At 33.6% G+C, this 11,998-nt stretch overlaps 1 protein-coding gene across 1 annotated transcript; it reads right to left on the bottom strand.

Moving 5' to 3' along the window:
* Positions 1-10,862: 10,862 nt before the first annotated feature.
* Positions 10,863-11,718, bottom strand: LOC119839949 (enhancer of split malpha protein-like). Its single transcript, XM_038366404.1, has one exon. The coding sequence runs from the start codon at positions 11,663-11,665 to the stop codon at positions 11,192-11,194; it is 474 nt and encodes a 157-aa protein (XP_038222332.1). The 5' UTR covers positions 11,666-11,718; the 3' UTR covers positions 10,863-11,191.
* Positions 11,719-11,998: the final 280 nt, after the last annotated feature.

Below are 11,998 nucleotides of genomic sequence, written 5' to 3' on the forward strand. Positions count from 1 at the left end.
CACTGAGCACGTACAATTCTATTTTAATTTAGAAATCAGCGTATTTGCATTTACGTCATGTAAACGGTTAAGTATCCGTGTTATGCAAATCCGCTGTAAATTAGTGACAAATCACGATGCAAGGTCAACAACGTTGTGGGTAGTATTCACGGCTCGTTGACTTCAGGCCTTCAATGGCGGCTTTTTGCATCAACAATACCAGTGTGGCCGCCAAATGTGCCCGTTCGCAAGAAACCTGACCCGTGAAAGTCGATATTTTCGCCGAGATTCGCGTCATATGCTGTCGCACATGGCAAGAATGGCCAAAGGTCGACGAAGGAGGTATTTTTTATTACCCTTCTTATTTACGACGCGCCAATAGTCGGTTAACGTGGCACACTTTATGGAGATCGTTAAGGGACATCAATAAGCGCTTAGCTTCCAATTTATTACATTGTAATCACAGCTCACGGATCGCTTGCGAAATAACAAACGGCTCGTAAACACAGTAGCGCGGTAGCAACACCTCGAAGATAAATCAACATCTCCATTACAGTTTTATTCTTACTTTCTAAAGAACCGAGTCCCTTTCACGGTCCGTGCAGCCGAATTCGAACGCTCACAAATTATTGTTGGCTCTCGTTATTTTATTGTCGTATTATTTTTTCTCGTGTTGTATAACTCGCTGCATCCTTGTCAGGCGCGCAGTAAACTGTATGTAGGTCTCGCTCGCTCTCATGCTGATTGTAGTAGCGTGTTAGCACGTGCGACACGTTAAAGGCAGAGCGTTCCCACGGTCGCTCGAGCTTCGTCCCCCGTCGCCCGCGTCACTCGTGATTCCGCTACAACCTAGGGTTGCTGCAAAGTATGTTTTTGTATACATATTTCAAAACATGCTATATATGCACTTGTAGAATAAAACTTAGCTTTTTGTAGAACTTAGACCATTTATAGCCTTGTGCTTTTCCAACTAAACCTACGTTAAATGCGAACGTCAATTTTATTTAAATTGAAATGTAATACTTCTTATTTTTCCTTAAAGGCGTTTCATAATTATAAAAGACTGCTTAATTGTACCTTGACTAGGAATTCTTAATATGTGTATAATGTATTCAAAAACATTGATTTTCCATAGTTCACTGGCAACCCTAGCGTTGTCCCTCGTGCCAATGAAATAAAGTGCCCGCACAGCACGTTCCGATTGCAAAATTGTGCTTCGAGAATTTGATGAAATGAAAGTTGCGGAAATGATAACTTTAGCAGATAAATGTGGGCTGTCTAGTTGTTATTTAACGCGAATTTCATTAAAAAGATAATGTGGTGGCGATAAATTATGGTGGATAAAATTTGAATTCAAAGTTGATGAGCAGCTTAGTCATAATTTATAATACTATTCAAATTTAATACAACACGATATGATTAGACATACTTTATTACCATTTATTGCAATTTACAGTAATTCTGTAGAAGCGTTAAATTTTTGTTCTCAATCATTAATATTTCACTTGCGGCAATTTGTAAGTTAGTATTCCAATCGCTTCCTACAATACGCCTACACTCCGACTTGGATTTCAAAAGCAATTTATTTTTATTGAAAGAAAGACAAATTTAAGCCGGGACAATAAAATACGCGCAATAAATAACAGCTTAAAATGTGATCAATATTATACCGATTCCACGTGGGTGTATATTGGTTGATACAGAGCCGATATATCAATGTAAAATATTATTTTTGATAGCAGTCCCATATTGTTTATACTCGATTGTTAATATTATAAATTAAAATAAAAATGATGCTTATACAGATGTTATAACATCTATATAGAGCCTATCGGGGTTATTTACACAATTAAAATAAGATTCACATAGAGATTTAAAAACAATTGATTAGTTTTTGGACTTGAATGTTTGCATACTCAATAGTTCTGCTATATGACATGCTTGTTATTATTACCCGTTCATGTTTAAATGTAAGATAGCCCGCATACCCGCATTGGATTAAAATGTATTTCTTCTTAATATGTTGTTTGTGTGGTGTTTTGTGCCATTTTATGTATTGTATATAATGTTGTATTAATTTGATTTCGAATAAAATTGTGGAAATAAATAAATGTTACCTACTACAATCATTAATTCTACAATATTGTCAGAATAGACTTCAATGATAAGATAAGTTCATCATATAAAATATTAAAACACATTTTGTTATATTTTACTACTATAGATTAAAATGTGTAGCTTAAAAGACAGGCATTCGATTGACAAATAAAATTTCATGACATTTTAAATACACTCAATTTATATACAAGAGGTACATTTTGATGCTTTTCCTCTAAAATATATATGTTATATAAAATAGAAAGACCGTATATAAACAACCCTTGTTTTGTTATAATCAACGCGGAAGCGATCGTCAATTAATATGAGATAAAGCTATGTTTTAGGCTGTACACGAACATAGGCAATGCTCAGATTACGATAACGTCATACAGAATCGCGATAGCATTTCTATTGTAAACTAGCATCCTGTAATTATGGCCGAACATGATTTTGATATTATGGTATAAGTTATTATATAGCCGTGCAAATTGAAAAGCCACATACATCTATGTCCTATTCTATATAATCGCATGATATTCGAATGGTGTTTATTTTACCTAACATTTTTATTAACCTACTTTTTTTCCAGAGCCACTTATGAACGAGGGAGTTTCTGAAAAATATTCAGAATTGTATTAAGTACTAAGCGTTTATAATACTCGTAATTAGCTAAAAAATCGTTGTTGCGTTCAGGAATAGCTATTAACATATTTTAATAATATTTTTTTGTTATAATACGATAATCAAGTATACACAACTTTCAGCTTTTAAATTACTACACAGTTCTAAGAATAGGTATAGGATATACCTGGTAAATAACCTAAAACTAAGCAGCTATCATACCTAAAAACATATCCTTAAAATAAAGATTCTTTCTTTCTACGCTTTTTTTGAACGCGTGTTACATTCATAACAATGGAAACGATCGTCACACGTTCGATTATTATCATTTTCATACAATCGCCTTATCTAAAGGTCACGCGTAATACAATTCATGCATTCTGTATTGAAGAACCATATATTTTACAACGCACGCACATAGAAGGAAACTCAATTCTATCTACATGCACTTTAAGTTTAGAACCCCTTGTGTACTTAAAAATCGTAGTACTACTAAAGATTATTTGTAAGAACATCGAAAGTCGAGGTAGGTTATCGGAATGGCATCTTTACGTGGTTGATGTAAGAGTCAGTTTTCTTTTCGGCCAGTTTATCGAAAGCCAGGAAGCATATTGTTAGGTCACGTTCTCACAGCTCCCCTTTTCTTCGAGGGGGAATAAATAATTGCACTTTTTTCTGTCGCATATGGCCAAGGAAACGGTGGATTGTGCAATGTTCCCACGATTCGCCCCTTGGGCATAATCGGGGTCAAGAAAAAAATACGTGCCGGCACAATGCGGGGGTTTCTTTTGCAATGGCAGATGCCTTCTAGGGTTAAATGTGGATTTATGGAAAGAAAGATTGACTGCTGAAATTTTTTAAACGTTAATAGTTCAAAATTAGAAGATATGCTTAATTCAACCGAATAATGAAACATTATAGAGTTAAATAATTCTGTTTTTTTTTTGTAATTTTTGGTGAATGACTTGATGTCTGTATAAGACTAATAATGGTTGTATAAATAGTAATCTGTAATCTATTAACATTCGCAACTCCTATAAATGGATGACAATATGTTATTTTAACATTGGTTATATAATAATCTTTAATGTAACGTCACAATACGTAGTGTTTATCAACATATTTATTTTAAAAAATAAACGTTATATATACAAACCGCTAAGGATTTATACGTTAACACTACGGCTGCTTAGAAAAAAAAAGAGATTGCGTTTTTTTCTAAGACGTTCTTTATTTAAAAGCTGCGCGCCGTTCGCGTTCCCACGCTCGCTCGCGCCAGTTGCGTCTCCCCTTCTCGTGTTTTTTTCTTTTCGTGCGATTTCAATATTTATAATCAAAGGTTTTTATCATTCGTGGAAAACATATTGTGTGAATATCTTGTATTCAGATATCAAAATGTTGTTTTGTTTTAATTTATAATCCATTGTATTTTAACTTATAATGCAGGGTTTTTTATTGAACTGCGTTTTAGATAGAGTTATTAAAAGGAAAATATACGTTTGACACAAAAAATTGTGTCTTGTTCATGTACCTCTTAGAAAATTCAAAATACGTATCGACAATCACATCATTACTCACATAAAATAATCTTTTCACGCGTACTTGAGTACTGAGTAATCATAATACATTCAATCAATAGGGGGCATGTGCGGATGAAAGCAAATCTACAAAACAAAATAGTATTTTTCAAATTTGACTTCTATATCCTTCTGGATTAAGCTTAGTTTTATTAAACAAATTCGTGCAACTTAGTAATTCTAGTTAAAGGAGACGTTTTTCAAAAGAGAACCCTAACGTTCGGTGTTTGAATTTAAATTCACATTGTGAGCCACAGACAAGAGCTGTCAGCTGAAAGAAGAGCACACATCGCGTTTACGCGGGATCCGTTCCCACGATCCACGCGACATATGGCGCGAGCGATGCACTTATGCGTGATCAACGGTGACGCGTGGACAAAAAATTCTTGGACTTAGCGGATCTATGGGTGATGCGTTCTGGTTAAAAAGAAAACGACAGTTACCGGACTTAGTGACGTAGTGACATTTACTGGCTAATTAAAACTATTAATTTTAAATGAAATAGCAACCTCTTAATATACTTTGCGGAATGTTTATCATTTTAAGTAACAATTATACATAACTAATATTATTAGGTACATGCACAATTTTATATAAGATGTAATTGTTTTAATGTCATTATATGGAATTTTTAAATACGAAAAAATTTAAAAATAGAAAAAGTTTGAATCTTGCCTCATGATTGAGCTTTTTCTATTCTTTATATTCTTCATACAAAAAGTATACATACATATATTTACTTTGTATAACCAATTACGCTGTACACATTAAAAAATTATAAGTACATTTTGTTTTGATTTAAAATAATACGCAACATTATAAATGTATAAAAAAATAATGAAAGGGGTTTCACTTGGTTTTAAACTGATACATTTTGCTAAATTCCTAATTTCTAGATCACCTCTTTTGCATTTAAATGGAAAGGCTGGCTAAGAGACAAATAAAAAAGAAAATAAATGACAAGGTCAAGCAAATGGTTCCGAATTTGAATTTTCGAATGTTTGCGCGGGGCAGGTGGCGGTTGATACGCGCAACTGTCGCCGATTCCCACGGCCCGAGCACCCGCCTGCCTTCATACATTAATGCAGCCGTGTTATGATTGCTAATTATGATATTGTAAATACATATTATTTTAGGAAATATTTATAATTTGGAATATAAAAAAGTGGTCAATTATGTAATTTTTTTTAATAAATTGATTCATGACTAATACAGTTTTATACCTAAATATTAACACATAATAATAGATATAACTTATCATAGATATTCAGTTCTGAATTGCTACAACAAATCTTTTAAAAAATACATACAAATTAATGTAATTTTACGTAGATACAAATGACTTAAAGACATGCAGCATAAAGTGACGTAACAATGCAATTTAATTTCTGAAAAGTCAAAATTATTAGACAAATATAATCTGTAGTTCAAATAATTAATCTGTTGTGAGATCTGAAGAGCCACGGCAGCGGAGTTGTTATGTCATTGTTTGAATAATTGCTGGTGGATTGTAGCGCGTGCGGCGCACGGGTCAGTGCTTGTGTCGCTTTTGGGTTGCTATTGTTTTGTAATAGCTTTTTAACCAGTCCAAAAACATGCTTTAAGCGTTGTTGACGTTTAGACGGTTTTGTGTTTAGAGGTTTTGTAGTACATATGTTACGAGGAGATAAATAAAATGAAGGGATTCTTTTTTATGTAATTGATATGTATCAAAGTATGCAATAATTATTATTGCATAACTGTAAGTAATAAAATATGACACTGAATTATTTGAATTACCTAGGTGTATATACAAAACAACATCTAAAACCTAAATCTTATCGAAGTTGCATATTCTAAAAGTACCTATGGACAGATCATGCATTAGAAGAATATTTCAATTAATCTATTGACAAAATTAACACAAATTCTTTCGAGCCTCTTACATTATGTCGTATAAATTTAAATTATCAAGATTTGTAGAGATCAAAATAAAATTATGTTCAGAGCCATCTAGTAGAGACCGCATGAACCAAAGGAGATAGGAAGGGGAGTAGGAAGTATTTGCAAGACAATAATTTTGCAGACAATAGATCTTTAGGGTCAAAGTGTAAGATTTTGTTACCGTGAGAATGTCTGATTCGCAAATGGGGTGATTATTGTATAAATTTCGAGGATTTACCGTTGCATGTTCAGTTATAATTGCGTCACCAACCAGGAAGTAACAGTTCGAGAATCAAGCGAATGTTGAGTTTTCTAACACCAAAGATAAGTGTAGTGTTTAGTGAAATGTGTGAAGTGATCATTACATATGGAATATTGGTTAAGTGTATAAAAGTGAATGTGGCGATGTTAAAGTGTTGAGCCAAAATTTTCAAATCATATATATACACATATATACATTAAGTAAAAAGTGTACAGAATTGTAGAAGAAAAAATATAAGATGCTGTTACAAACCCACCAGCATACAAGTTAACTTAACGTTCGCTGAAAAGACATTTTCTCCAATAAAACTATAAAAATTATAAATATAAAAATTAATAATAGTACTTGTAATTTTTTGTTAATCTTTAATATATAAAATTCTCGTGTCACAGTTTTCGTTGCCATACTCCTCCGAAACGGCTTGACCGATTTTGATGAAATTTTTTGTGCTTATCCGGTATCTATGAGAATCGGCCAACATCTATTTTTCATACCCCTAAATGATAAGAGTAAGGCAGAACAGCGTTTGCCGGGTCAGCTAGTATCAATCTAAAAGCGGATAATATTACAATTTGACTTTAAGGGAAGCAAACATTAGAATGAAAAACAAGTCATTTGTCAATAATTACTAATTTTTTTATTTTTTCTATCTCTTATTTATAAAACGACTTACTCGTATATATGTAATTTTAATCATAATACGTGTGGATGATTAATCTTTATGTTATTATTGAAATAGGTGTTATTCATTCCAATCCATATTTTTCAGATGTTTCATTTCGTATCGTTACAAGAAATGACTCATATTTTTATTTATTCTCTTTAAGGCGGAGATATAATGTTTGTAAAAGATGATGAGTTTTTCTCACGACATAATATGCGTATTAGATAAAATATTTGATTACGCATATATTATGTTATGCAATTTGTATTGGAGGTTTATGTCTTTACGTTTTTATTACTATAATAAATTTGGATGAGGTAGTTTTTCTGCTGATACTAACATATATATAATAAAGGAATGGCTTGAAGGTTTCGTTGTTAGCGTGACTGGGTGCAATTAATAGGTTTTAGAAAATTCGATTGCGATGCAACTACGTCAAGCTTTGTACGTGCTTCGTGTAGATTTTAGTTCTTTTAAAAAGCGAATGTTTGAGCTTGAGATAGGATTTTGACATAGTTTGTCTCTTAAATACTGAAATTAGTAGAAGTTTTCGTATGCATGTATTTTTGGCTAGTTATTAAGCTATTGGTACTTTTTATGCAAAGTTTCCGCATGTATAGCACGCTTTTAATAGATAATTTATTATTTGTGTGTTGGAGAATGACCAGGAATGTTAAGAATAATTCAATAAACCTAGTTCAGAAATATCTCTATCCTTTATATTAATTATTATTTTGTACATATAATATAACAATAAAGGAGAAACGAAAACTTAATTTCATTATATCAGTGACGCATGCATCAAGTCTATCACGGTAACAATTGAACAAATACTGATGATGATCTCACTATCAATATACACAGGTGTTGTCCATTGATATACGAACTATTTGCTCGTTTTCACGTTCGTTAATGTGTAAATTAAAATATTTGTATCACGTAACTGCAACTAACACATGTAACAATAATTGCCGCGAAAAATGTCGCGAAATAGCGGTAAACATCGAAAGCGGGATAAAACAAATAGTAAAAAAAGGTAAAAATAAATTAAACGTTGTATTTTTGGACACAATAATATTGTATTAGATTACTTATAATAATTATTTTAATAAGAATAATGTATTAAATAACCTGTTCTTGATATAGATCGTTTGTTTTATTTTAAATATGATTAATACAAAGTGTTAAGTAGTTAAATTCATAATGCAATAAAATTAATTGTACATGAACTCGTTGAAATATAATAGCTAAGTAGCCTGCATTACTAACGACAAAATACGGTAAATCGATAAAGCCATGAAAGAAATACTCCGGCGCCTAGATATTACACGAAAGATAAGTTGAGCTTAAGCTCAATTAATTTAATCTTAATTTGTATCATCAATGCCACGCTATCACGTAGTAATTGTAATTCGAAACTCATTAACGCGGCGACTTTGTTATAGCTTCTTTAATTATAAGCTCTATGATTTTCTTATTGGGAGCGAGATTAAATCATTCCTCGAGTGATTGCAGAAAAAATATGAAACACGTGTGTCCAGTTTCAATTATAAGAGGAATTTTTGCATTCCAAGCAATTGTATTGCACGTGCATTGAATCCGAAATGACGTCGAAAAAAATTAACCCAAATTTCGCAAGAGTTGCGGAATTTTAAATAAGGGTTGCAAAAAATCCTTTCTAACCCGAACGTCCGATTGAACACGTGCATCGGTTGGATAACAATGCCTCGATGAGTCACGAACGAGCCTCATAACGTCGATGCAAAGCCGAATTCGTATTATGAAAGTCGACGAGAAAAAAAGATAAGCGTTCGCTCGTCGTACCGCCAAGGAATTGTACATCTGCCCAAAATTCTCACGGCTCCGCCGAGGCCGCGTATGGTATTATTATACCGGTCTGTACATACGTATACGATTAAGACAACTGGCCCGGGCGCCTAGCGAATAGCGGTATCACTCCACGGCGACTTTAATCAATAGCTCACAATTTGCATATCGGGTTCCGATGTTATCGCAGCTAGAGTAAAAGTCGCCAGTCGTAAGACATATGCAAATTGGCGTGTCAATTTAGAGCCGTTTAATGAAGTTCTCGCTTGTATTTTTAATTAGTTCACACGAATAAAGTTTGTGCAACTTGTTTTGGTGGCCGAGTATGATTTTGTTTATAATTGGGTTTGGTGGAATTAATTATTTGTTTGTAACCATGTAATTATGTATAGTTAGCATTAATTAAATAATTAGATAGTAGAAGCTTGTAAACCCGTAATTGCATTATTTTAAAGAGATGTGAATACTAGAAGTTTTCTATTGAGCCTGTCTATTGTTACAGTCGCATAGAAATATAATGCGCGGGAGTTGTAAGGGTCATTTCATTAAAATTGTGTGTGAAATAGGAATTCGCATAAAAGACACATTGATTGTCAAATTGAAAAGCGTTTCAACGCACGTGCATAATAGGGCAAATGTTATTGTTATTTTGCGTAGTAAAATAACAGAATCGATTGTCGTGCGATGCGCAAAGGTTTTTTCTATACGTTAAATGAGCATGTTTTAACTTGCTTGGAAGTGAGAATTTACAGGTTTGGACATGACGGCCGTGCTCCGGTAGCTTTTTAAGGTTGGACAATTTGCATCGCAATTTATCTTGAATGGTGCTATGCGTTTTTATTATAATTAATGCATGGAAACAAAGTAATAAATTGGTGCTTCTGTGCAGTTTAATTAATTGTGTTTTTTTGATGTAAAGAAATGGGAAATTTCATGCAGCTTTATTTACTATTTGCATTCAGTTATTGATTGTTTGCATCGCACGCGTTTGATATTATGGGAGAAGTAAATAAAATTTTGTTTCAGAAATCTTCCGGTTTGAAGCATACATACGTAGATCGAAAAGTTATATATACAATTCTATTGCTTTAAATCAAATGATAATCAATCATAAAATATATACTTTCGACATTTATAAGATATTTACAATTTGTAGATATATAGTTCGCAATTCAATTACATAGACAAAAATCCAATAATTTTTTAACTGACACGTCAAACAATATCAAATAAAAAATATATCAATTATGTACCTATGTATATTTAAACAATTCCTTACTCTTACCTATATTCAATTACGATATATTAACAGCGTTAAAAATGGAACATTACATACTATGTAATCCAATAATACATAAAAAGAAATTACAAAAATCGTAATAATACTCAGCATAAATAATAACACGTTTTCCATTATTTATTTTTAATGTGCAGTAGCAAAGTAATTGATGATTGAAGATAAAACAACAAAAGATAAGTATTAATATTAAATATATTTATAGCAATCATTAGTATTGCTTTTGTTATCAGATACAAAACAAATATCTCGACAGCACCTACTGCATATCCTATTTATAGCTACAAGAAATTCAATCTTAAATTAAAAATATATTAATCTCAAATAATCTCTCGTCAATCTCAAATAGCTATCAAGATTAATGTGAACAAAAAGAATAGCTCGGCGAGTTGAAAAAGTGACCATTACGAAGCCAGTAGCTGGTTCTGAGGCCTTACACGTGCCTAAAGCTCCATAGAAGCTATACATAGTCGATACAGGTATCGTGGCTCGAGCCAACCTTGTCTGACTGCTTGTACGTGTTCAATGTTAATGAAGTCAACTCACGTCTTCAATTCAATGTTTTGTATCATTATTTAGGTTTAATGTGAGGTAGAAAGGAAAGAAAGCAAATATTTTCATCATTTTTTATTTTAACCTTCAAAATTTGTATATCAATAAATTATTACACCTAAAACAATTAAAGCTCAATAAGCATGATCACATTACGATCTACGTTTCTTTATACAATACTAAATATCACAACACTAATTAAAGTACAATAATTAGAGTACAATTAAAGCTTTTGTGGAGTTATCACGCGCTGGAAGCCCATACCTAAATCTAAATTCTATATGGCACCATAGAATTATATTAAAGCTAAGATCACAGACGATTTACGAAACCAACGGAGCAGGCACTGGTTTCACGGAAGACACTTGGATTGCTGTTCGATGGGATGTTTAGGCTTGCACCCAACGGTCTTGGAACACTGGGTGTTGTTGCTCGGCGGTCTGGCATTCGGTGTAGCAGTGGGCCGCTGCGAAGTCAGCTTCAGACTTTGTAACTGTAGTCCAGAAAAAGGTGCCGGCGTCTGTGCGAGCGAAGTGCACCGGGATGTAGAAGTCTTCCCGGGAAACTGGCACAAGGTCATAGGATTCATCGTTGTTGCAAACGAGGAATGCGGCGGACTGGCAGGCGTCCATTTCGTTGTAAATCTTGCGCTCGAGGGCTTCGTTGCATGAGTTCTGTTGGTCCTCGAAGCACGTGTCGACGGTTTTGGCGGGAGACCGCTTCGTCGACTTCTTAATGATTTTCATTAATGGTTTCAGTAGCGCCTTGATGCCACTGTTCTTCATTTTTTCACTGTTGTATTTGTTCTCGTTGATCGAGTTGTTTGTAGCGATGATGTATTCGTTATTCGCGTAATAAGACATTTTGAAAATTGTGAGTAGAGAGCGTGTGTCACGAGTGAGTATACAAGTGGGAATGTGGGGCTGCTCCGGCCGCGCGGCGTTTTATACTCGCCGGGCCGCCCCCAACACAAAGCCTCGCATGCGTGAAAAGCTCCCTCACGTGTGTGGGTGAGATTCGACTATTATGTTTTTCGTAAACATGAAACTGCCATATCATTTTGGTTAATGTTGTATTGTAATCTGGGTTAAGGTACTGTGACAATAATAGCGGCTAAAGAGTTGTACAGTTATGGTTACGTTGTGCTACGCCGTAGTACTTTAGTCTATCTAATTGAGTTATTGTTTTGTAGATAT

This window comes from Zerene cesonia, chromosome 5, assembly GCF_012273895.1.
Source record: "Zerene cesonia ecotype Mississippi chromosome 5, Zerene_cesonia_1.1, whole genome shotgun sequence".
Lineage (NCBI taxonomy): Eukaryota > Metazoa > Arthropoda > Insecta > Lepidoptera > Pieridae > Zerene > Zerene cesonia.

Bases quoted from the DNA above. Each gene is read 5' to 3' on its own strand.
- LOC119839949 (XM_038366404.1), bottom strand. From the start codon at position 11,665: ATGTCTTATTACGCGAATAACGAATACATCATCGCTACAAACAACTCG.